We start from the raw sequence: 26,301 nt of genomic DNA, 5'->3' as shown, positions 1-26,301 counted from the left end.
GTAGTATATGAGTCTGTAGAGTTGTAGGAGGAATAAGCAGTTTTCTGTAGTGTCTTAGATATTCCTGTGAAGTAGTTGTTTAGTGGTGTAATGTGGTTTTCGCCCCCCTCTCCTCGAGAATAATTGATCCTTATTATTGTGTGGACTACCATTTTCCTCTTGTGATAAATTAATTTTGAGTTTCTTTCGATTATTAATCTTGTATGGCAAACGTGTAAGCTGATTTCGGATTCAATGCCGGCACAGATATCAAATCATTGGGTGGTGTACGGATGAATATATATATATTATTAATCTTGCTAGCGGATGAACATGACAGAAGCAGATGTATTGAAGCGTTAACATGAGACCGTTGGAAAAAGATACGATAAAGAAATGGATAGAAAACATTATGGAAACAAATAACAAACACAAGATCAAGAATACTTTAGGAAAGATATTTAGGCTTGAAACGTGTATAAACACTTTCCTAAAAACGATATTTGCACCCTCTTCTCAATAAGATTGCTCTGGGTTTGATGCAAATAGTTTTAGTGGATATGACAAGCCTTAAGAAGATCTGTATTGAGCAAACAATAAAGAATCTTCAGAGAGGAATTAGAGAATGTCTAACTCAATCATTTGGAGAGTAAAGAAGAAGAGCATGAAAGAGTTGTATTTGTAATTTACCCCAAATAGCTATTTATAGATATTTTCTCAAAAAACATAACATTTGAAAATTAACTATTTTCTCAAAGACACAACCTTTGAAAATTATAACTATTTTTTCAAAAGACATGACATTTGAAAAATAACTACCAAAAAAATGAAAGAAAACACCTTTTCAAATAAATCTTTTGAAAAGATTTTTTTTCTTTTTAATTTGAACGATTTATAACATAGACAACGTGTAGGGAAACGCTGGTAGAGCTTGCATTCACTGCTTGATATGTTCAGATCAGGGAAAGTAGTTCCCCCCACCCGATAAGCTGGATCGCGATGCTTGCTACAGTTGTCTTCGAAGACGGTCAGATTCTTTCCCCCCGAATCACTGCATCCTTCTGTGCACGCAAGTAATTATTTGTGTACGATTTGCTCCCTCTGTATCCTCACATGCGATGGAAGACGAAAATATGCTTCGATCTCCCAGAATGAACCAATCCAAGCTATTTATATGTATTGTCTTGCAGTGACCGAGTGGAGGCACAAGGGCGTCAGGCTGTGAGGCAGGCAACATGTTTCTTCTCCTGCAACCTCTCGCTCTCCTCTTCCTCACCGTCCTGTTTCTGTACCGTTTATTTCGGCACGCCTATGGAGAGCCCAAGGGTTGTAAGCTTCCACCCGGCTCTTTTGGCTGGCTCCCACTGATCGGCAAGACCATGTCTTTCATCAATCCCCATTTGTCATGCACGACGGGTCAATTCCTGGAGGAGAACATCAAGCGGTGTGCATGCATCATCTTCCGTACCATGTGTACTTGTATGCATTAGCTGTTTGTTCATCGTTGCTTTTTGAAGGTACGGGAAGATCTTCCGATCGCATCTATTCGGTCACCCCACCGTGGTCTCATGCGACGTGGACTTCAATCACTTCATCATGCAGAACGAGGGAAGACTATTCGAGGCCAGTTATCCTGCGAGCATCCCAAAAGTTATTGGCGATTTCACGATGCTTGTTATGACCGGCGATGCGCACAAGCGCATTCGCGGCGTGGCTCTCGGCCTCTTCTCCTCCATGAAGACGCACGAGGCTGCCACTATTTCCGACATCGACAACATCGTCGTCCGGCTCATGGATTCTTGGAAGAACAAAAAGACCTTGGTTTTCTGCGATGAGACTCGCAAGGTTTTCAGCTTTCCTTACGAAAACATTTGCAAGAGAAGATAGAAATAAGCTGATGACGTTTCTTTGTGCTTCTGTCTCAGTTCACTTTCAGTGTGATAGTCAAGCATACCCTGAGCTTGAGCCCCGAAGACCCCGAGACCGTGCAGCTCCTCGATAACTACAAGACATTCATGAAAGGGTTTGTGTCAGCCCCAATAAACCTCCCCGGCACGGCCTTTGTCAAAGCTCGACGAGTAAGACATGTTATATATAGTATTCGGTGCTAGGAACATGAAACACGTTCATGGATACGATGTTTGAGATCGATTCTCCGTCGGCAGGCGAAGTTTCAGATTACAAAAATAGTGGGGGAAATCCGGGATCGACGACGGCGACAGAGGATTGCTGCAGGAGCGCCGGAGGTGGAAGGGACGAAAGATTTTCTCGACTTGCTGGAGTCCCATGGTGGCCTGGCGGAGGAAGAGATCTTTGGCCTCGTGATCGATCTTTTGATCGGAGGGTACGAGACCACCGCCATGCTCATCGCTATCATCGTCAAATTTGTAGGGAACGACCCGGAGATTCTGAGCGAGCTCAGGGTAAGTTTTCTTCTGTCGCTCGACCCAGGCTGATTCAGACCTCAAGAGCGTGTGCATGCATCGGTGCTCCGTGATGACAGGCAGAGCATGCTGCAGCGAGGAAGAAGAAAGCAGGAGATGAGCCACTGAAATGGCAGGATTACAAGGACATGCGGCTCACTCAGTGCCTCATAAACGAAGCTTTGCGTCTGGGGAACGTGGTGAAGTTTGTTCACCGCAAAGCAATAAAGCCCGTCCGATACAAAGGTATAAATGTCTTCGTGATTTGTTCTACTTGTCGAATCACAACAACAATCACTGAACTTTGATTCTTCCTGCATGCGTTATGTCGTGATCAAGAGTTCGAGATTCCTGCTGGGTGGAAAGTTCTGCCGATACTTTCCGGTGTTCATTTGGACGGTTCTCTCCACAATGATCCTTTCCGGTTCGACCCACGGAGATGGCAGGTACGAAGCCATTCTCCTCTTTCCCACTCACCATGAATCATCAGACCATGATCTTTACTGCACCGTCGCATGGTCACGTAGAACGAGGAGGTGGAGATCGCAAGGAACTTTATGCCATTTGGTGGAGGGAAAAGGTTGTGCCCTGGATCTGATCTGGCATGGTTGGACACCTGCATTTTTCTGCATCATCTGCTCCTCAAGTACTCATGGAAGACGCAGGAGGAGGATGACTGGCCCATGTCCTTCCCGTTCCTCGACTTCAAGAAAGGACTTAAGATTGCCATACAACCTCTGAGCGATCCATGTCCTTCTCAGGAGCAGGCCACAAGTTGATGTATCCACTAGTTCTTCAGTAATATTAGTGGACTGACTGCTAATGTGAGATTTGGGTAATTTCAATATCATTAGATAATAAGGAGAACAATATGTTGTATTTCTCTCGCTTCTCTCCCAGTGGGTCTTTGTATGGATGGTCGATATAAAATCTATAAGAAAGTTCTTGGAAATTAGGCCAAGATCTAACGACTTTGACTAGCAGGCAACGCGGTCGGGTTTTGAGTCTAATCAGATTTATATCTTCTTTGAAATTTTGTATTATTTTAACCGATTTATCGAGCAATGATATTCTTAATATTATTTCACCTCTTAGGCCATGTTACGATCTTAAGAATCGGGCATTGGCTTATATGGGTCAAAGGTCACCCCGAGAACTCGGGAATGCAAAGTTGACCTTATAAAAATTGGTCTTCCATAAGTACCCCCAAGAAACTGAAACATAGCACACAATAACAAGTGCTGTACACCGTGCCATTGCCATGCAAGTCATCGTGATCTGCGCGAAGAGGAATATAAGCATGCAAAACAACGAACATGTGATATTGCAGAGAAAGAAAACATGAAGCTGCAGAGAGAGACTAAGACATCATCATCATCATCGTAAACACACATAAACATAACATAGAGGACATATAAAATTTGGTTAAAATGATGGGGGCGTTTATTTATCCGAGGATAGTGTTTCTAACTCTCCAGTTTTCTACAGTAGTCCATCCCTCCTTCCGGTTTACCGTCAAACCCTAGCGTCATACACGCCTCGTCGCACTCCTTGGAGCATTCCTGCTCGCTCACGATCCCCAGAGGAATGCACTTCTTCATGCACTCGCAGTAGCAGTTCTGGCTACCCTCGATCCTTGCGACGAAGGAAAGAAACAGCAACGCGCACATGAAGAGCACCGTGGTCGCCTTTTGATAAGCCATTACTTCCCCTCCTCGATCCTCTCTTGTGTTCGTCCCCTCTTGAGGGTTAGGATAGGAGGAGGAGGAGGAGCGTGGGTGGGCGGAGGCTGAAACCTGTTGCTGACGGAGGAGGGAGGCAAGGATCCGGAGGACGAGCTCTAATGGAAATCGATATGGTTAAAATAGGAGCTTCTGCTCTGCTATATTAGCGTGTCGTTGCTGTCCCAAGGCAGTTGACAAGGTCAAATCCCCTTCCTTGCCAACCATCTGTCTGTCTCATCACCGGCTTTTCATGTGCGTATCTGTCACCTCTACATTTGCGTCTCACTCACCTTCTTTAGGAGTTATCCGCTAACGCCGGCAACCGTGTACGCTGAAGGCAGGGAGGGCAGTGTCACCCCTGACGGTATCTTTCTCAAGTGAACGCTCTTTGATGGTCCACACATCTGCAGAAAAGCATGGATCAGATGCTGATCGACGCCGTCGTCGTTCCAAAACATGTTTCAAGAATCACCGACCGTGTCGCGGGACGGTGGGATCACCGGGCGAATGGAAACGAAGAGGGGTTGCCAATATGAACGTCACGCTTTCACGCTCGTGAGTCACGTCTGCATCCTACGCGGCGCATGTCGGTCAACGGTCAAACGCCCAGAGCGGAGGGCACGTCCTCCATTTCACATGCCGCTTTGTGGTTTTGTTTACGCTTTGATTTTGTCCGTACGAGAAAGAATGTGCGACTTGTATCGCATATCTGATGATTCTCACATGTATAAACACTTAAATATTGAGAGGCGACTTGATTCATGGATTGTACGCGTGGGAGGTTGACCGTCCGTATGACGAAGGGCATGACGAAGGGAAACATGAAACTATCACTACCACACACACGTTGTTGCAAACCACGCATACGCTTCTTCACCGTCCAACCTATCGTCATCTGATTACCGCAGCAAAGTTTGAATATTAGTTTCTATTTATATAACACAGTTTTTTGCGAAAAAGAGAACACGATTAGACTTGTTTGTGGTGTAATCAATAGATAGGATGAGCTATCAGAAAAGTAATCCATGGTCAACGGAAATTTTCGCCGCATGTTGACTTATCAAAGGCCGAGCTTCTGAGAACGTGTAGTGGCATCCAGAGGCGATACATCTGAACCCTCCGACTGGAAACGGGTGGCGATTCACCGGTCGAACCAAAGAAATCCATGGTTGTCAACCCTTCGCGGATGTCTACGATACCGCGGTCAGGTTGATCGAAGCCTGTTCGTAGGGCTGCTACTCCGTACTGTGGGCATGTAGGAACCAGCACGGCTTGATCAAGACATGCGACACTATAAATTAAGCGTAGGAAGTCGTCGGAAATTGTGCAAAGCTAGCCATTCGCTTACCCTTTGTCCTCCTCTCCCACAAGCAAGCGTTGGTTTTCGTCTTCCTCGGATCCGTCAGGTATCCCTCTCTTGCGTCTGCTCTTGATGTATGTTGCGTCTCCTGCAGGAGCTCTCCTTTCTGGAGTACTTTTGTGCCTTGTGTTTTGCAGTTTGGAAATGGTTTCTGTAATCTACTAGCAAAAAGAGATGCGATGAGTATGTTTGGGAGAAACCCTTTCAGTTGTTACATGCATACTTTGATCCCTCGGGTGAGGTGATCATGTTCCAGCTGCTTACGCTCAGCATTCTTATGTATTGACCAGAGATAGAGAAATGTGTTCTAGATGAAAATATCTACTCAGGTTAATCAAGCAGTTCTTTAATGAGGTTTAATTAACACCAGTTAACCGGCGGCGTAGTCCTCAGCCGTCACAAGTGCACCCAATGCGGTGAAAAACCGATGATTAGGCAAATACAATACTCTCAGTTCTTCTTTCTCTTTCTTTTGGATTATATGTAGCAAAGCTTCCTCCCAAGAGTCTGTTTATGTGGCATTACATTACAATGACTTCAATTCGTCACGGAATTCCGGAACTCACCGTCATAGTTTGTGTACGTTCTTCTTGACAGGGCCATACTAGTGGAATCGTAACAATGGGTCTGTCCCTGTCCTTGCTTACGTGGGCTCGGATCGAATGCATGGGGAGCAAAATAATTGGTCTGGCAGAGACAAAAGATGCTTTACTCGGATCGATTAGCTTTGGCGAGAAAGACATCAACGTGAACTTGAGATCACTTGGTTTCAGACGAAGCGATTCATGGAAAAGGATGGCGTCCGATGTACCCAACGGCACAGCCATGGAGAAGTCTTCAAGCTTCAAGAGCTCGGAACCGGAAGTGATCCAACACGACGCTGGCTTTTCGAGGTGCCTTCCTGAGTTTTCCTCACCCAGGGGTTCGAGTGAGCTTGATGCAGCAGCTACCAAGCTGCAGAAGATGTACAGGAGTTACCGAACCAGAAGAAATCTAGCAGATTGCGCGGTTGTGGTCGAGGAGCTATGGTTAGTCTCCAATGGCACCATAATTCTTGGTTAATCTGTGTTCTACCTTTCTGCAACCTCACTCTCTGATACTGTTACTCCCTCTACAGGTGGAAGGCATTAGACTTTGCATCGCTGGAGCATAGCTCGGTGTCATTCTTCAAAGTCGAAAAGCCAGAGACAGCAGCTTCCCGATGGGCAAGGGCGCGAACCAGAGCAGCCAAGGTAATGAAGTGAGAGCATCCAATCCATCCGTGCATTGAACTTGAACCTCTACTGCTCGTTTTGCTCATCCAATCATGTTTTCAGGTCGGGAAGGGTTTGTCCAAAGATGAAAAGGCTCAGAAGCTGGCACTACAACACTGGCTGGAAGCTGTAAGAAATGAATCAACCTGTTCCAACAATATTCTTCTGCGTTAAATCTTACAGCCTAAGCATGTCCTCTGATGGGTAATTCTGCTGCGCAGATCGATCCACGACATCGGTATGGCCACAATTTGCACTTCTACTACGATATCTGGTTCAAGAGCGAGAGCAACCAGCCATTCTTTTACTGGTGAGCATGGAATGCATACATGCTTCTACTAGGAGATTATTGCCTTCTGTTGATTGAACTCTCAGTGCTAACATCCTTCGCTTTCTTTCTTTTACTCATATTGAAGGCTGGATGTTGGTGATGGAAGGGAAATAAATCTTGACAAGTGCCCAAGAAACAAACTTCAAAACCAGTGCATCGAATACCTCGGACCTGTATGCACCACCTTCAACTCGTTCTTCTCCTCAAGTTGCTATATGCAATGCATGAGTTCACGATGATGACTAACAACAACAAGTGTTCTGTATGCAGAAAGAGAGGGAAACATATGAAGTCATCGTGGAGGATGGAAGGCTTGTCTACAAACAAAGTAAAATGCCTGTGGCCACCACCGAAGGTTCCAAGTGGATATTTGTTCTCAGCACATCAAGAGTGTTATACGTGGGTCAGGTAAATGTCAGGCACCATAAACCAGCATTTGGAACATCTACATGTATGTATTCTCGATGTGTCTGATATCATCTTATGTCCTACTATGGGCAGAAGAAGAAGGGGAAGTTCCAGCACTCGAGTTTCTTATCTGGGGGAGCAACGACATCCGCAGGAAGATTGGTGGCAGTAGAAGGGGTGCTAAAGGTAGGCAAGTTCTCTAATGGGGAAGAGAAGCTATCGGCACCAGAATCTACATAGTAGATGACGTTAATTGGTGGAGGAACACATTCTAATTAAATCTTGTTTCCCCCTGTTCTGGTGTTCTTCAGGCCATATGGCCATACAGTGGTCATTACCTCCCAACAGAAGAAAACTTCAAGGAATTTATCGTCTTCCTTCGGCGCAACAACGTAGACCTCAGTAATGTCAAGGTAAATATATGATAAATTCTCACTCTTGGTTGAATTGTTTCTGTTCTCTGAAAACTCTCTTACAGCCGTTGCAACACTATAAAGAATGTTTTACGGACTTAATGACCGAAAATAACAGAACATATGGTATCTTCCTCCTCCATGCATGCAAAGACTGTTGCCGTCTGTAACACGTACGATGTGTTTGATTCGCAGAGATGTTCCATTGACGACGACGATGAGCATCCGTCATTCAAGAGACGTGCCGATGAGATGGCAGTGGATTCCACTGCGGCTCGGGATGCAGCGGCGGTTGCGGAAGCTTTGCAGGAATCCAGCGAGCAAGAAAGCAGCGGTACGGAGGAAACGATGGGCGGGGAGAAGGCGTCGGAGCTCGGGGAACGCTTGCCATGCAAGTGGACGAGTGCTGCGGGGGCTCGAATTGGGTGCGTCCGGGATTACCCGACTGACCTCCAATCGAAGGCACTGGAGCAGGTGAACCTCTCGCCGAGGGTTGCTGCGTCGCCCAGCGGCCACAGAGCCCCTGTGCCATCTCCTCGACCCAGCCCCAAGGTGAGGCTTTCGCCTCGGCTTCAGTACATGGGCATTCCGAGGCCCACCGTCTCCCTCACTCTACCCAACCACAGGAGGAGATGCTGACACTGCGGCACACGCAGCTTTGGTGTACAAAGCTTCGAGTGAGCTACCAATTGCTTTTTCCTTTTCTACTATTTTATGGAGATTACTGTAAACAAATCTTAGTTTTTTTTCTTCACTCTCTCTCTCTCTGTCTCTATATTTTTTTCGTTCCGCTTGGGATTCTGAAATCCCAAAAGGAATGTAAAGAAGGATATTCTTCCTGTACTTTTAGAGAGAGATGTAGATTATGGTCCTTTTTTTCGTCTCTTGCTGGTTTATGTAATATATATACTGCCTGTAATTTGATGTTTACATCAATCTGATTAATTTACATTATGGAAGTTCAGAAGTGTAAGCACAGAGACCTTTTTAGTTGTATAAGCACAGCTCTCTTCAAGTTTGAGTTTGAGTTTAAGCTACTGGAAGAAGAGGCTAAAATGTATCAATCTTCAAATGACTTCAAACTTAATAATGATCGGACTAACCAACAAGGAAAACTTGATTAGAAATAGAAGCCAACAGCCCATTTAGCATAGTTCATCAAAGAGAGGACAACCATACAAAGCAACAGACAGTTTTCGGTGCCATGTCAATCTTCATATGAATTGATGGATCATCTTAATTTGATTGGCCAGGCACAGAAAACCCAGAGATCATTTCAATCCCCTTGTTAGAAAGAAAAGAGAAAGAAGAAATTGAACTTTGACTGTAATTCTGGACAGATCATAAAAGGATAAAAAAAGAATCTAATCAATCTCATAAAATGATAAATCAAGAGATATCAAATCCCTATTATTTGATAGAAATCAGAAAAAAAAAAATATGCTGATCATATCATATCATATATGGTAACTTCTAACACTCCACCGGGTAAAATACATGAATAGAAGACCTCACGCAGACGATCTGATTTAGATCTCAAAGGGTGATATTTTTAGTGTGCAAGCAAACATAAGAAATTCAAGAATAATAATGAAATAACAAGGACAGCCATGTGGTAACAGAGCATCCATGGCATGTACAACAGGAACAAGCCATGTTCCAACCAAATGCATGTATCCTAGACAAATCCACAAGAAGCTTCTTGGACGCTTGGACCCACCTTCTTGTCAGTGCCTTTCAGCTTTTGGGGCACCTCAAATCAGCAGTTCACATCCATAGAGGCACATACTAGCTTTTCATTTGCGACTCGAAACAAAGGGAAAGAAAAATACCAAGTTGTACTTTCATTTTAGTTAATGGATGTCTACAGAGGAACAAGGATGGAAGTCGCAGCAGGACTTGCAATTTCTATAACTGGTTCCTTTCCTTGCTATCAAAATTAAGGCCCTCGATGCCTTTGAGCGTGGACTCGTAATTCTTGATTGCAGATGGTTTCCTTCCAGATGAAGTATGCTTGTGCTCTGCAGGCGAATTTCTTTGAGCACTCGAAACCTTGTGGAAAGTCACTGGGCTGGCCTCAGCAGTACGAGTGCGAGATTGATCTGTGTCAGGGCCCACCATGTCTCGGCTACTAGAAACAGCAGCTCGCCTTGATGAACCGCTTGATCGTCCCATAAAGGTTGAACTGGAAAACTAATATGCACACATTCCAGATCAGGAATTACACAAAACATAATCAACCATATCTCGCAAAGCTATATCCATGCATCTGTGATTCCATGCACCAAAAAGTTGATTCAATATTTTCAAGCTAAAATCATAAAGCTATACGCAACCCCAAATCAATTATATATCTGGAGTGATAATCTCCACTGTTGATCAAATAGTTTAAATAAAAATTACAAGATCAAATAGCCTAAATGAGAATCATAGACACGTTCGTCCATTATGATGAAAAATAGAAGACCAGCTAGTGGCAACATAACCACTAATTTTAAAGCTAGCAGACCACTAAAAAACCTTATGAACATTTAACAGTAATAAGTTCATTTATTTTCCATGTACTACAATTTTAGATGAGAAACCCACCATTCCTAATTTTTAAAATATTTTATGCTATTGTCCTTTTAATTGATTATTTAGAGATCACAAACCCATCATGACTACTAAAATTTCATTCTATACATGTCTGGAAGAATAAAGGTATAATGAAGCCTTATGAATATTTTTTTAACTAAAATAGAAACTTGTATGCTTACTACGACAGGTACAAAATTAGCCCATAATATCTGGGTGTATTAACAACAAAATATCAGAGGGTCACTTCCCTCTTCAAAAACCCCAATACTTGGTGACCCTAGCATGACTAGTTAACCACTTTATCATAAAAAACATGTCTGACAGAGTGTTCAACAAAGTTTTTTAAGAAGCAGCAAACATTTTGAACTACTTTTAAAACATTCCATGGGATGTTGATTCTGTTATGCAACATATAAATAAGGATCTCTGAATCAGATTCAATATGAAGCCTTATGAATATTGATTCCATCAATATTGATGCTGAAAGTTAAACATACAAGCCGGATTTGTAAACTCACCATAGCATCTTTACTGGCAGATGTATCATTCCCCACAGGGGCCTTCTGCTTTGACGAGCTGCTTGCATTTACAGGTGGAGGTGTAACTCGTCCCCGACGAGAAGGGTCCATAGCCAACCAACCACTTGCCCTTCCTTCCTCACCTGTGCAGTCTTATAAGTTTATCACTCCAAATTATGAAGATGGAATCAGTAAATTCTTTTGAACATGCTAGTATGTGTGATAGATTAAGAACATATGTGCTTTGCAGGTCATGCAATGCAAATATAACAACCAATAAAGAGTAGTAATGAGAATAAGATCCACAAAGGAAAAGGGGAGAGAGAGAGAGAATCACCTGACTGCCTATCATTGGCCACAGCAGGAGCCAAGCCAGAGCTTGGTCCTGCACTTGCACCCTAGGAGATAGTAGATTAGGTTATCCATTTATTAGGAAATAAAAATAAAACATATATAATATCTTCATTTGACTAACAATAGCACGTGCAGGAGCACCAGCTATCTGCGATTGCTGATACTTTAAAATGGTCCAATCAAATACATAATCAAACTGAAAACCTGAAGAAAACAGATAAATCAATGAGCAAAACATGCACTTTCATTAATTGTCATTCTTTCATTAATTAACAGAAAACTAATCATGAATTTTACATAAAGAGAAGAAAAATATAATAAGAAAAATAAACCTTCACGGATGAAAAGGTCACGGAACAATCTCTTCAGATATCCATAATCAGGCTTATCCTCAAATCGAAGTGAACGGCAATAATGGAAGTACGAAGCAAACTCTGAAGGATATCCCCTGCATAATGCCTAAGGGTACAACAAAAATTTCTATCATAGAAACTGTAGGGAAAAGACATGAAAAGCTAAATTTAATAACATAAACAAGAGTTTACCTCAATTGATGTGGCAACTTTCTTTTCACTAATTTTTTCATACTTCTGCTTCTTGGTTCCTGCTTTTAGACCTTGCCAAGGAAGGCTGAAAAAGAATAAAGAACCTACAGTTAACAATTTGAGATACCAAATTAAAAACAAAAAGGGAGAAAGGTGGTTCTACTAAATTAACAAACCTTCCTCTTAGAAAGTACATAAGAACATATCCAAGAGATTCAAGATCGTCCCTCCTGCTTTGTTCTAAGCAGAAGTAAAACAAAAGTCAGAATCAAGAAAGAACAACAAAAGAATGGCATAAAAAGATACAGGAAATACAGGTTAGAATATTTAAGAAAAAAAAACTAATCAACTTATACAATCAGATCTGTAACAGCGTGAAAAAAAGATGATATGGGAAAAAACTCTGCATACCTATGCCGAGATGTGTGTTCACACTCGCATATCTTGCTGTCCCAGTCAAATTTTTGTTCTCTCTGCAATAGATTACAAGAACATTAAAAATGATGGTAACTTCTTGCAACCTGCAAATGTTGCACAACGTTCCATATGATTTAAAAAGCCTCTAGCATTGTCATGCCAATTCAAACATACTGTTCAATGAAGGACTAGGATGGAAGTACTCATGAGTATATATGAGATGCAAACTTCAGAAAAATAGACACTTGTTTTACTTAACAGCAAACCACAAGATTTGGAAAAAGAATCAGCCGCAAGTGCCTAAATATGGAAGCATAATAAAAAGAATAGGAATATGAAAACACACCATGTAGGAGTGTATTCTCGAGAGCAAGACACTCATACTACTTCAAGAAACCATGAAGAGAATATCAACTATAAAAGGGGCTAATTGCAAGCGAAGACACAGTATCTGGCCCTTAATAATTTCCATCTGAAATCAGTAACAGAGAATTTGGATGTGAAAAAAAAAACCAACACTCGTTAGCATGTTGTATATGATGTGCCTAGAAACTACAAATTCAGTTTTAACTATGAATGTTAATTAATATAAAAAGGATATTGTAAATAATACTGATTCACAAAAGTAAACTTATGCCAAGTAATATGAAAATTGATTTAAACAGACTGAAACAGGAAACAAAAAGCTAAACATCTTCAATCTTTATATATTTTGGCCACATATTTATTTAAAAAGTGAAAAAGAAAAGTCATAAACCACAAAACTGCCTCCATATGCCTTCACCTTGAAAAACAACAGCACAGCTTATAGCAATTTTTGAAGGAGAAATTTCACAACAATTAGCTAACAAAAGATCCGTCAGTTTCAAACATCAGATACAACAGCAACAAGAGAAATACTTCTTCACATTGCTTAGTCGATTATATCTCACCTATATGGAATATGCTGATGTGTTGAAGTATCCCTATACTTCTTTGCCAGACCAAAATCAATTATGTAAACCTATATGGAAATGCAAAAGCAACTCGATGAAGCAAATTATGATCATAGTCATTAGCAGATAAGAAATTTACAAAAACCTAAATAAATTTAAGAGGCACACCTGATTAGCTCGTCTACCAAGACCCATAATAAAATTATCTGGTTTGATGTCCCGGTGCAGAAAGGACTTAGAATGCACAAATTCCACTCGATTAATCTGAAGTGAGAAATCTTGAAAGATCAGGTACAGCCATATAACTTGGCAATTCAGAACAACCTTATTATCAATTTTGTAAAAATACGAAACCCATGATTAGTGTAGTAAAGTAGAAAGTATGAATGCATTTGGTAAAAAAGGTTAAGCTAAGAGGCGTTTCAAGAAAGCATGAAATTACTTGGTTGATGAAATGAAGGAAAATGAAAATCAATTGAACAAAAGAATATGGTGGCCATCCATAAAGAAAAGAAGCCTTCATACAAAGAGAAAGGAAGTTAGAAGAAAGAACTAAGTATGGAAAGTAGATGCATGCTAAAAAGATATTAAATTGACAGATGCAAGGATAAATCCAACATGTTCTCAAAGTTGAAAAGTATCATGTCATTTCAGAGAGGAGACTGCAGCAATAGCATACCATCTGATCCGCAAGCATCAAAACAGTCTTCAGAGAGAGTTTACGGCTGCAAAAGTTGAATAAATCTTCAAGACTTGGTCCTAGTAAATCCATTACAAGGACATTATAATCACCCTCAACACCAAACCACCTCACATTAGGGATTCCAGCTGTCCCAAAACAAAAAGGAAACAATAGTAAGAAATTTAAAAGTTTAACCTAACTGCCTGACAACAAAAGGGTTTAAAATTTTCATTACTTCCTCCTTGCAGGATCTTGTAGAGCTTTGATTCATATAGCAACTGCGGGTGCTTTGTCTTGACGTTTTCCTAACAAACAAGGACAGCACATAAAGACATGAAAAATTATCAAAGCCATTACAAGTACTTGATGCATCCAGAGGATAAAATGTTCAAAGCCTAACCTATAAATGACCACCTCATACACACTCATCAAAACAACTTCAAATTTCAACTCTCTCTTGAGAGACGCAAGACAACATAAAAGCACACACATTACACAAGTGATATCCAGAAAACTGTGACATACTTAGGAGAACAAAAAAAATACAAGAGAAAGTGATTGAAAAGTTCCAAGTGATAGTAAAAACATTATCAAAAGGAGTTTGTTCTTACCCCGGACCTAAGCAAGGACATCTACATGGAAAACTAAGGTTGCCAAAGCAAACTGTGTGATCTTCAGACAGAATCAGTTCTTATGGATGCAGTGCATGTGAACGATTTATTAAAAAAAGAAGGTTTTGTTTAACATATCTAATTTGTCAGCTGACAGAGGATACCATTATATTGAATTTTAAAGAAAAATCCGTACAAGTATTTTCAGCTAACATGATTCAAATTCAAGGGAGAAAAAGGAGACTCCAGGAATGTTCATAAAACTATAATATATATGTATATAAAGCTCAAAATAAGAATGCATTAAGCACAATATATAAGTGAAACGATAGTATCTGATCATCCAATCTAGCATGACAATCTAATCGAACATTATAATAAACGCAAATCCAAAACAACGAAAGCTATACTTACGAGCTTAATTGCAACTTCCTCGTTCGTTTGGATATTAGTACCTGCAAGCACGAGAAGAATCAGAAATCCCCAAAGAGGCAAACTTTAGGAGTTCCCGCAAAAAAAATCCACAGAAAGCAGCTCCAAAACAGACGCAATCCAAAGATAAAGCAACCACAGACCCAAATAGATCTCTCCAAAGGACCCGCTCCCGATCTTGCGACCGAGGCGGAACTTGTTCCCGACGCGAGGCTCCATCCGACCACCGCAATCACAAGCAGGAGACGCACCCAATTCAAGCTGTAGTCCTGGCAACAAAAATCACCCCCTCCACCGATCTCGCGAAGCCGCAAGGTCTCACCAAAGACAAGAAAATCCCACCAAATCGACGACCCGGGGAATGGAGATGAGACCGACGCCCATCAATCGGTGGCGGTAGGAATGAAACCCGACATCGATCGGCGCCTTGGGGTCTCCAAATTAGAGGAAGTGGCTCGATAAATTAGGGTTCCGGAGGAGGAAGAGGTGGGGAGGAGGGGAGGAGAAGGGGTCATGATCCTACGATGTCGTGTTCGCGCACGCTTTGATCCAAACGAAGCAGCGGTTGCGATAGCGGGCAACACAATCCGCCCCTCTCGCTCGCTCCCTCCCCCACGAAATAATAGCTTTGCTTAGCTGTGTCGGTTTTCCAACGTCGAGTTAAAAGGAGGGGTCCGCGGTTGTCGCCTTGGAATAGCTTCTTCCGCTGGGAGTCGATCGTGGTCGACGTGGAACTCAATTTTATCCTGATGCGGGGGACCCGCATGTATCAAATATATATATATATATATATATATATCACCATTATGTATTTGTCTCAATATGCTTCATGACTATTAATGTGTATGTACAAGAATTACTCCTCCCGAATTGCTTATATAACATATAAAGAATCCGCTTCGACATTCTCTCAGACAGGTGATCGGCGACGCTGGAAATGGCGAATGGAAGCGGCGGTGGCGACGGCGACGCTAGGGATTTGGGACGAAGAAGGATGCAGTAAGAGCATTCTCCAGGAGTGGCAGCTCCGATCTCGAACTGTCTTTCGGACCGCCTTCGTCCCCTCCCAAAACCCTAACCCTGAAACCCTCGTCGTCGCCGCCTCCAGCGACGGTTCCATCGCCACCCTCTCAGGTAATCACCGCGCCCTTAGACTTTCTTCTTGGAATTGAAGGGTTTGTGGTCATGTCTTTGCTGAACTCTACCTTAATTTGCAGTGAGCTTATGCTCACTCGATGAGAGAAGACAAAAAGTAAGGGCAGAAGGGAATGGAAAAGATCAATATCGATTTCCTTCTTTGTTAATGCAAAATTTCCTAGAACCTCTATTTGAACATGCAATATGGGTCTTGCCGGATGCCAATTGAGGGTATTAACATTGGATTTACATTTGGACATCTTTGTCTGTATCCGGCACATCTTCAAGTATCTAATCACCAGTGATATTGTGATGATGCTCATGATTTTCTATTTGACCGTTTTTGTGTTTTGTGGTTGGATAGTGTTTGGTAAAAACAAACATGAAATCATCTCAACATGCGAGGACAGGAAGTATCCAGCGACATTTCTTGCATTGATGGCATTGCCCTTTTCTAAAGCAGGTGGATAGGGTCTTCAACCCAAAGTATCTTCTTTTTTTTTCTGCTGATAACATTGCTTTTTTCTGAATCACAACAGTGTTGGCTCTTGATGAAATCGTTCTTTACTATCTCAGTGTCAGGATTATATGTGGCCCTTTACTGGCGGAGCCATGTTGTATCATTTGGGACACAAGGGCTCTGCATCTGGTTAACACGGATCCCATATTGGTATAAACCTGAATGCAAAAATGAGGTTGGTACACATGTTAGTTGTTTCATTTTTCTGATTGGTTTGCTTTGTTTGTTAAAAAGAGCATCACTTGGTTGGTTGTGTACGTTAATTTATCTTAAACCGTGAGATGCAATTTTACTTAGATGGTATACACCAACTGGTACTTACTGATTCGAGAATGAACCGACATGCAGATTGTCCGATATCAAACGGTCCACAAGTGGTCTTGTACCACATAGGAACCACCAAAATGGGGCAGTCCACATGTGGGTAGGTTGTCCATAGTGACCCTCCCCCAAGCCCCATCTTGGTAGGAGCCTATTGTATCTAACATCCATCCTTTACAAATATGATAAGTACTTGAAAGATTTATGTTTCATAGGTCATACATGTGTCTTAGAGTATGTTATGAAGTATCCAACAAGTGTCATACTTTGATGGGTATGCAATGAAAATTTTGGTGTGTCCGTGTTCATACGTGTACCTTTGACCACACACACTCTACATTGGATGGAGCCTCAAGTTCTGGGTTGCATTTTCAGTTTCTTTGAAAAGTGGTGCCAAAACAATTTTCTGGGTTGAAATTCAGAGAAACAATATATCAGGTTAAACTTAGCGCTATCTCAGAATGATTTTAAAGTATTTCAGGATGTTATAATTATCTTGTAAATAATTAATGCTGCTAGTGGATGTCAATGAGTTCCTTCTTTCTGGAATATTCTGCTTCAATATGTATCTCCCTTATGAATATACTAGTTTTGTTTGGATTCATTAATTCACACTAAAGTAGTATATGGCACGCATCTTGTTTTACTTCTGAACTGTGCTGCAATCTTTCCTTTTTAAATAACAAAAATCGTAGTCTTCTGTATTAGATTTCCCCTTTGAGGCTTGTGATACTGGTTCCAGGTTATCAGTTTGGAATCTGCTATCTGGTGAATGTGTTTGTAGTATAAACAGTCATGCACGGTGCAAGATTTACTGATTGATGATGACCAAGTAAGTTCATGCAACTATAGATATATGCTCAAACTGACACATCGTTCGCCTTTTACCCCATATCTATCATGAGACACCTGCCAAGAGGATGAATTCCCTATTGCTGTGTGCTTGCTTGACCACTGGTCTACCATCGAAGATTCTTGCTACCGCTTGGATTGCTGCTGACGCTGGTCTTCTCCTATCTGTGTGTCTGATCCGTTGATCATTCCTGCCTGAATATGCCACCACAATTGGGTGGTCTCATTGAGGTGGCACACAAAAGCCTCATCCGGATAAAATCCTGCATGCCATTCACAACATGAACCACGGTCTGCACACCACCAGGTTTTAGTAAAGTTCATTTGTTCATTTTTAACTGCTTCACAATTTGTTTACGGAAAGTTTCTTTTAAGTTTGTGGCATCAACACAATGCTTGCCATTGTGTTCTTCCGGCACCGTAAAAGATTTTACACCATCAGTTCAATGTCTGTCTATATGATTACATTTTTTGTAATTTTAACTGTTTATTATGGTAGTCTGTTGTGAAGCTTTGTCCAACTCTCATATATTATGTATCTTGACTATGTACTTTTAATTGGTTCCGTTTTGCTTTTTTGGCCCTATAACTATTTGGATCTGAGCCTGCGCTCACACATTTCAGTTTCAATGGAGTTACTCAACAAATGGAATTGGCTCCTCATTCGGCATTTTCTGTTTCCCTTTGCCCTCCTGGAGTATGTTTCTTTCTTTTCCATCTTTTAGCTGAAAAGAATTATTTAATAACATAACCCGTGATATAAGAAATTTTCTATTATTCACATTTTAAAATTATGCCTATATGGGTATTCAGGTTACAGACATGGTGGCCATGGAGCGAGCAATGTCTATAAGGTATTCATTCAGGTTACAGACATCGGTGTGGCCATGGAGCTCCTCTGGGGGATGCCCTTATGCTTATCACAATATAGCTTGGATAAGTAAACATGACAAATGACACTTTCGGAATCCTATCCTCTGGTTGGTCATTTTACCAAAAGTCTAAACTTTTGGATTCCTTTGTGTGGAACCCAAACACAATGGCAACTTCTAATAAGATTGCCACCATTTGGACAGAGTTGGAGACTTGGGAACAAAGAGTATATCAACATAAGGGTATAAAAAAGTCCTTAGGAACACCCGACAAACATTTCCTGACACGCCATATGTAATAACACACGGAATCAATGTGACGTGACCAACCCTACGCAATTGGCGAAGGTCAAACACCGACATAAGTAATGGTCAATCGAAGCAAACCGCAATTGGCTGACCAACCCTACGCAATTGGCAAAGGTCAAACACCGACAGAAGTAATGGTCAATCGAAGCATACCGCAATTGGCATTTCCTGCTTTTTCCAAATCAGGAAATCCTACAATTTTTGTTGCCAGGTATTAATAGTCAATTGAAACCGCGGGAAACTAAAACAAGCTTGGAGCCTGGCAATGCGCATTCCATTTGATTCTGATGGAACATTTAAACCATCAAACAGCATCTCAAACATTGATTTACTGAAGAAAAATCACATTTCCAGTAAACCGATTAAACCAACGAATGCTCAAAACTTGTGTTCTTCTTTCTTTACTATCAATCTGCTACTCCTTAATACAGACAGAGCATATATACATGTATTATCCGGCATTCATGTCAGATTGTTCATGTTACAGCATGAGCCACAATTTCCAGGCTTGCAACAAGGTTTGACAAGCCAACGAGAAGCATGTCTTGAAGATACAGCCAAGTCTCTAACATGCAGCTCAAGCAACGGTGACAGCTTCACCCTGTGCGCCTGTAACATTAGATAATCAATTAGGCATTAAATCGGTAAATGAGGACCTTCAGAGTATATATATATATATATATATATATATATATATATATATATATATAACATAGGAATCAATCACACTGAATTACATCTCTCAAAAATCTCCTTTGCCAGTAGCAACAGTGACTCTGTCTCTTCAGCCATCTTTGTGATCTTCTCTGCCTCCTTGACCGCTTCAGAAGCTAAGAATGATTTGGCCTCTGAATCTGCTATTTTGTAAGCAGCAGTTATTGCTGCTTCCTCTATTGAATCTATGGAGTAAGCCGACCCAGAATGTACCCTAGCACGATTTGCAGGATCTTTTTGTTTTGGGGTAGGAGTTTTTATTGAAAAAGAGGATTCTTTGAGCCTGTACCCCTTCTGGACCTACATTTCATGTTTAAACAACATGACATACCAGCTTGATAGCAGCTAAAGTGCAAAAATTATATGTATATGCAGCAACAAAATTTCTTCACCTTAAACCAACTTAAGTTCTGACCTCAATAAAAACAAAAGATATGTTGCAATAAAATAAATTGATGCACTCCTGCGGACTACCAAATAACCAATCCACTCACCAAGGAGGAAAAAAAGAGAAAATATTATTTGTTGGATCCCGATTCTAATAAAAACTGCACCCATATCTAATGTATGTGGGCTGAGCATGCAATCTAACCAAGGACTGGCACCAAATATAGAATGTGCATAGTCATTTGTCCACCACATATGAATGTGCAACTGCATGTGGAGCTGTCCTCTTTTCAACACCTCGAATCAGCCGTGAAAAATTAGTCTTGAACACAAACTGGACTCTACTCAATATGCACAACAAAGCATAGGATCTGAAATAATAATAAGAAATAAGACCAATATATATCCTTTCTCACTTCAACTGCCTAAAAACAACCACTTGCACCTTCCTCGATCAGAATCAAACAATGTCGGGCACAGGATCCATATTATTCTTTCATAGAACAATTTTATAATTTTATTTGATGTTTGATAACAAGGTCCAAGGTTTGAATCTCGTCCTCATCACTTATCATTTGCAAAAAAAATTTATTTGACATTTCACAGCATAAAAAATCATCATTTTGGGCCTCACAAGAACTATTATACAACCACTTCATGCAAACATAAATTGTGATCAATGTAATAATCTGCATATAAAATGTATGCCATCATATGTGATATCAAACAATCAAAAAGTGAGTGTGGCATTTGGAACAACTGTTTACCCTTTCTATTTTATTCTGTGCAACAAGCCGCCTTAATTTTGAGCTGAGCAACCTCCTAAAATTTTGTGGCACCTCATGCCTTTGCTGCATAAAATAGCAAAGAAGTCAACAGACTTTAAGGAACATAGCACCAGGAAGGAATCAATCCTGGCAAGATATGATTGCAAATAAAATAAAATATCCAAAATTTCCAATATTAAGGAATTGCACAAGTGCAAATCAATTTCCAACATAAAGGAATTGCACAAGGGGAATTTATATTGCTCCACCCAACATTAATCAGAAGTAGGTGCAAATCAATCATGTGAGTGCAAGGGATGAGAACATAGACAATGTAGACAATGTCCCAGGATTATTCAATCAAAAATCCAAGTCAAAGACATATTTACAAGTGCAGAGATTTGAACTATTTCAGCAGCCAAAAAAGAACCAGTCACCATATGAAACCTACCACAAATGTAGATGACATAATACTAGAGAAAGGCAAACTAGACATAGGAAATGCTAGTGGTTCCACACAAGCCCAAAAGAAAGTAAGTATACAACAGATATACCTTCCCTTCTTTAAGGTTCTTCTGAGATATTCATTGGTTTATTAATTCTACAACTTATTTGTAAGTTAATGGTTCTAATAATATCTTAATATATACGACCAAGAAAATCAGAATAAAATGAAAATCTATTCCAGTAAGTTTGTCTTCCACATTGCAAAAGCTAACATTATAAGTAATTTTGGTAACAATAAAAAATATTAAGCTGTTTTATTGCAGGTTCTGTTTGTAATTAAATACTTAACAAAAATGATTATTGTGCAAATACAACATCATCTATAACAAGAATTTGAAAACTATCCATTACAGGATTTACTACCCTACATCTACATAGCTCAGCTATTAATTTTGAGTCCAAATCAGTATATTGGTCCACACACAAATCAAGATAATTTAAATCAGAGTTAACATATGAGAACCTTTTCTCCCCTTAGTAATCAACTTCAGAAATTTTCCTTCAACAAATTTAAAGAAAGAAAGAAAAGGTAGATGATACAGAATTGAGCAAGCATGCTACCAATAAAATTCAGATCTCAATTCTACCATTAAAATGTAATGTGGGGGCACTGTTGGAGATCAACACTGTTAAACACAATCTCAATTTAGACACAAAATGAAAATCCAAACAATTTAAGGACCTTTTCTATGTGCAAAAGACATGCGTGCACTAAATTTGATTTAAGACCACTTCAATTAAAGATGTGGCAAAGCTGATGCCAAAGCATGGTCCAAGGAGGGTCAAAAAACTTTTAGATCTATCAATTAGAAAAATAGAAATATTTAATGATTCTAGATTCTTTATCAAATGAAAATAAGCTCAATTTCTGTACCAACTTTTCATCTAATTGATAGTAGATCATAAGGTTTCTAGTTGTATGTTTTTCTTATTTCCTCACCTTGTAAATATTGCAAATCATGTTTAACATAGTTACAGCTTCATTTTGGAGTCTTCATATTTAACTTGAAATTGGTAGGACAAACCTAATGTCATAGATAAGATTAAAGCTCAACAGAAGCATATAAGCAAACTATGTGAAATTGACAAGTAGAGCAGCAAAAACTAGTCTAGTTGTGAAGCAAAAAAGATAAACAAGCAGAATATAAATGTATCCCAAGATTCAGTTTATATACGCACCAACAAATAATAGAATCTAGGGATTGTTTTCATCAAATGTCAAATAAATGGGAAACAAAGACAAATTGTTTGGTTTGTCACACTCAGAACTTTCAAGCAGACTATGAACAATGCATTTTCCTTATTCTTGGAATTAAAGCGATCCAATAGGACTACCTATCTAAAGAAGTAACACATGACACAAAAACTCATGAAAGAAATAACAATGCAACCATGGAGAGGAGGATGTGGGACCAGAATTGATGTAGGCGGTAGAAGTTTGGACGCTTAGAGGTCTAGCATTGACATGCATCATAGAACATTTGATCCCAACAAAATCAAACATAGTTAGTCGGCTATTTTCAAGAATGCATGAGTTAGCACCTCCATTGTGACCGAAAAGGCACAAATTTACTGTAGGAAAAAAGGAGGGGGAAAAAAATTAAAGGCACATGATTGCATGATTAGTAATGCTAGCCCTGACCATGGTTTGGTTTGAACCGGAATTGAACCAGGTTGGAACCAAAACCAAACTGATCAGTGGTTTGCCAGTTCCAAATTGAAGCAAAACTGGACCTGGACGATTCAAGTACAGTTCTTGGGTTTGGGAAACCAGAACTGGTGGTTCCAATTCCGATTCAAACTGCCGGTTCCATGATTTAAAAAAAATTAAAATATGATTTTTTTTTAAAATTATTTTTAATTAAAAATACAAAAAAAAATTGAAAGTTCGAACCAGAACTGAAACTGGCGGTTCCGGTTCCAGTTTGGAAACCAATGTAATGCACATAAGTGAAGCCTCCAATCTCTGGTGTTATTTAGACCACAGAAAATCATGACAACTCAGACATACTATGAGGGATCATCATATAAAATCTGAGATTCCAACTATGACAAACATGAACTGCTTGGATAAAAAATTCTTCCACACAAGTGAATTTTTCTTTCATTTCTTCCAAACAAAATGAGAAAATATCATGGATGCTTCTTTCACCAATTAACATGAAAAAAAAAAACCCACAAACCTCTATGAAACTACAAATTGCACCAATTTCGGATCCATTAGGTTCTTTCATTGCTGCAAGTGCTTCGATTATCATGACAGTGTACCTGATAAACAAAAATTGGATCATAATGTAAGAATAAGTACTCGTATGCCCTGAATGAAGTGCTGAATATCAATCAATAATAAGCACAATCTAGAAGAATAAAACTTAATGTCTATGTAAAATCTTGAATAAGCCATTGAGATTCTGGTAAGCAAAATAAGCCATTGAGATTCTGGTAAAAAAAAAGATTATAATCAAAGCAATCAGAATATAAAGAAGCTAGCACATAGAGTTAATGCATTGTCAGATATTATAGCCACAGATCAATTCATGGCTACAGAACACATTACATCTAAAGAAAGGAAAAGGAAAAGAACAAACAACGAGAAATGTTCATTGGTTCTGTAGATGGGAATTTAATACAGTAGCATTCAGGCAAATTTAAAGTGTCTATATCTCAAAATCGATAACTAAATACTATTTGCAGCACCATGACAACATTATTGGTTACATTGCATCAGAGGTCTTGTCACAACTGCAAATATACATAACAACTTGATACAAGCAGTCGAGCACACCAAACAAAGCATCTGCCCAATTGATATGTTTTCATATATTATCTCGTCTTCTAACTTGCAGCAATGTGGAAATCCATACTCATAAGAAAGTAATGCATTATTATTCAGAAATAACATGGATAGCATCCTTATTTAAATCCGGGAGGAAAACACTAGATCACAATGAAAAAGTTGTCAAATAGAAGATACCCACCTAGGAGGGAGTTTTGCCTCTTGTGAGCTTTTTGTAGGATCTGCAGTTGCAGATACTCCATCTTTATGTGGTGCAGAGACAATAAGGCTCTGAGAACCAGATGGTGGGATGACTGGAAGAACCTTTGCTTTCGGTGTCCTTATCTTTTCCCTAGAACCTTGGCCACTGGCGCTAATGCTCATATTCCTCCATTTGTCCTAAATGTGGTGAGTGTGTTGATAGGAGTGATGATAAAAATATTTAACATTAGCAGGAAAAAAAGAATTTGTATCGTAGAGAGTAAATAGAAAAGTTCTGCTACAAAGTCATGAACTAGAAATATACTCAAATCATGATTACCTAAACAAAACTAAGTAGGTATAAATTAAACCTTTATGAAAAAGAGGATCACTTAACAGTGTAACGTGACAAATGCATGCACTCTGACAAGGCAAACAGAACAGGTTGATAAAGGTGAACAAAAACCCCACCTAAATGTCTCCAGATATTTGCTAGATCCATTTGTCAAGATTCCGTTGGCATTACTATATATAATAAACAGAAACACATTTACAACCAATACGCAGGGACCTAAAGCATTAATAATCCTCTCAATTATCATGTCCATAGACCCTACACAGGACATTTTTAGGACGTTAACATGGCAGTTTAAAGCAACAGAGAATGGATGCCCCAGATGCCACTGAAGCAAAATGCAACGAGCAAGTTGGGGTGTTATGAAATAAATATATGAGTTGGATTAGCAGAACTATGGTAACAACCAGGAGTGTTCTAATACAGAGGAATAGCTCAATGGTAGATATGGGAAGGGAAGTCAACCTATGGACTTTACAGGGACTATTGTGTAGTCAGCATTGTCTAGGTTAAGCAGAAAAGAGTGAGATTGTAATGATGACAGTCAATCATGTAAAGTGACAAAAGGGGGTAGAAACAGGCATGACAAGGAATGGATTGCAACTAGCAGCAGTTGTTTCCACGTTATCAGAACCTAGATTTAGAGTTCAATTGATGCAGTACATGGTTAAATTAGTTTAGGTTTGGGTTCTCCCCCAGGGAATATCATCTATTATTTTTGCTATTTTCAGGCAGATTCATAGTCATTGATGTAGCTGTCATGCCAAGGAAAATACTAACCAACTAAACCCTCTCATCCCAACTCCTGACCTACACCTGAACTTTCGCACCCCCGCTATCAACTTGCACCTCCAAGACCGAAGAATGTGACGAGAGGAGTCTTAAACAACACTATTGGTACCTCGAAGAATCTTCACCAAGACAAAAGACAGGCAATAAAGGAAAAAGATAACCGAAGTGCAAAACCCTAAACGAAGGAAAAGGTGCCGAAAGAGAAAGGACGTGGTGGAGGACCTTGAGGTCGATGTTGGAGCGGGTGGCGAGGCAGCGGCTAAACTCGGGGTCCTTCTGGATGGTCCGCCATTTTCCGGCGCCGTGCTTGTCTACGCCAGCACGCAGCGCTTCCTCCTCTTCCGCCGTCCACTTCTGCTTCGGAGCTCCCATCGCAAGCCCTCCTCCTTATTCACCTCAGATCGCTCTTATTCGACTTCTCGCTTGTTCCTCTTCTTCTGTCCACATCGAACCCCCGAGTCTTCTCCTCCCTTCGCTCCCCTTTTAGGGTTAGGGCTTTCTTTTCTTTTAGGCCGAGACGATGACACTGGATCGAAAACGGGGGGGAAAACTCAATTTTATTAATATAATTGTTTTATTAATTTCTTAAAACTCGTAGAAGACCACGTGTGATTGGACCCACCAGTCGTGTCCACTTTCCTCCCCGTGGGCCCAGCACCGTCTCCTAGCTGATGGGACCCATATCCCCTCGAATCAAAGAGGCCACATTTCTTCGGTGTTGAAAAGGCTGTGGTTGGGAGTTCTCAAAGACCACGGCAGTGAGACGCAAGTTAAGTGGGTGTCTCATCATGTATATGGACGACCAGGATTCGAGGAAAAGATCAAT

The 26,301-nt window shown here is 40.3% G+C and overlaps 5 protein-coding genes across 12 annotated transcripts; 3 read left to right on the top strand and 2 right to left on the bottom strand.

The window, feature by feature from the left end:
- Positions 1 to 1,214: 1,214 nt before the first annotated feature.
- On the top strand, positions 1,215 to 3,181 carry LOC103981633 (cytochrome P450 724B1-like). The gene is made up of 7 exons (XM_009398379.2): positions 1,215 to 1,423; positions 1,497 to 1,824; positions 1,905 to 2,057; positions 2,145 to 2,402; positions 2,483 to 2,648; positions 2,742 to 2,848; positions 2,930 to 3,181. Exons 1-7 carry the CDS (start codon positions 1,215 to 1,217, stop codon positions 3,179 to 3,181), a joined length of 1,473 nt encoding a protein of 490 aa, XP_009396654.2.
- Positions 3,182 to 6,107: 2,926 nt separating this feature from the next.
- LOC135635227 (IQ domain-containing protein IQM1-like) lies at positions 6,108 to 8,530 on the top strand. Its single transcript, XM_065146174.1, has 9 exons — positions 6,108 to 6,514; positions 6,604 to 6,718; positions 6,803 to 6,868; positions 6,961 to 7,049; positions 7,156 to 7,243; positions 7,341 to 7,478; positions 7,572 to 7,664; positions 7,790 to 7,891; positions 8,087 to 8,530. Exons 1-9 carry the CDS (start codon positions 6,108 to 6,110, stop codon positions 8,528 to 8,530), a joined length of 1,542 nt encoding a protein of 513 aa, XP_065002246.1.
- A 1,179-nt stretch (positions 8,531 to 9,709) lies between these two features.
- Positions 9,710 to 15,610, bottom strand: LOC103980987 (casein kinase 1-like protein 2). Its single transcript, XM_009397546.3, has 14 exons — positions 15,109 to 15,610; positions 14,948 to 14,988; positions 14,158 to 14,227; positions 13,920 to 14,068; positions 13,409 to 13,504; positions 13,238 to 13,308; positions 12,300 to 12,361; positions 12,065 to 12,128; positions 11,889 to 11,973; positions 11,676 to 11,802; positions 11,465 to 11,547; positions 11,327 to 11,387; positions 10,990 to 11,132; positions 9,710 to 10,084 (listed from the first exon to the last, which is right to left on the bottom strand). The coding sequence occupies exons 1-14, from the start codon at positions 15,182 to 15,184 to the stop codon at positions 9,800 to 9,802; spliced, it is 1,413 nt and encodes a 470-aa protein (XP_009395821.2). The 5' UTR covers positions 15,185 to 15,610; the 3' UTR covers positions 9,710 to 9,799.
- A 123-nt stretch (positions 15,611 to 15,733) lies between these two features.
- Positions 15,734 to 18,870, top strand: LOC135585896 (uncharacterized). 7 transcript variants are annotated; one of them, XR_010495493.1, is made up of 6 exons: positions 15,768 to 16,099; positions 16,467 to 16,565; positions 16,679 to 16,797; positions 17,849 to 18,102; positions 18,420 to 18,492; positions 18,609 to 18,870. XR_010495493.1 is itself a non-coding variant. In XM_065145671.1 (5 exons), exons 1-5 carry the CDS (start codon positions 15,805 to 15,807, stop codon positions 18,737 to 18,739), a joined length of 717 nt encoding a protein of 238 aa, XP_065001743.1. In that variant the 5' UTR covers positions 15,749 to 15,804; the 3' UTR covers positions 18,740 to 18,870. The 7 variants fall into 7 exon arrangements, 3 of the variants coding, with proteins under 3 accessions (XP_065001743.1, XP_065001744.1, XP_065001745.1); XM_065145671.1 differs by lacking the exon at positions 17,849 to 18,102 and having other exon boundaries at positions 15,749 to 16,099; XR_010495494.1 differs by lacking the exons at positions 18,420 to 18,492; positions 18,609 to 18,870 and adding an exon at positions 17,686 to 17,775 and having other exon boundaries at positions 15,782 to 16,099; positions 17,915 to 18,322.
- Positions 18,871 to 19,351: 481 nt separating this feature from the next.
- LOC103980985 (single myb histone 4) lies at positions 19,352 to 26,004 on the bottom strand. 2 transcript variants are annotated; one of them, XM_009397541.3, is made up of 6 exons: positions 25,698 to 26,004; positions 24,330 to 24,526; positions 23,535 to 23,619; positions 20,845 to 20,928; positions 19,714 to 19,990; positions 19,352 to 19,585 (listed from the first exon to the last, which is right to left on the bottom strand). In XM_009397541.3, exons 1-6 carry the CDS (start codon positions 25,845 to 25,847, stop codon positions 19,554 to 19,556), a joined length of 825 nt encoding a protein of 274 aa, XP_009395816.2. In that variant the 5' UTR covers positions 25,848 to 26,004; the 3' UTR covers positions 19,352 to 19,553. The 2 variants fall into 2 exon arrangements, with proteins under 2 accessions (XP_009395816.2, XP_065001742.1); XM_065145670.1 differs by lacking the exon at positions 19,714 to 19,990.
- Between the last annotated feature and the right edge of the window lie 297 nt (positions 26,005 to 26,301).

Source organism: Musa acuminata, chromosome BXJ3-4 (genome assembly GCF_036884655.1).
Source record: "Musa acuminata AAA Group cultivar baxijiao chromosome BXJ3-4, Cavendish_Baxijiao_AAA, whole genome shotgun sequence".
Taxonomy (NCBI): Eukaryota; Viridiplantae; Streptophyta; class Magnoliopsida; order Zingiberales; family Musaceae; genus Musa; species Musa acuminata.
This window is presented reverse-complemented; position numbering and strand designations above follow the sequence as displayed.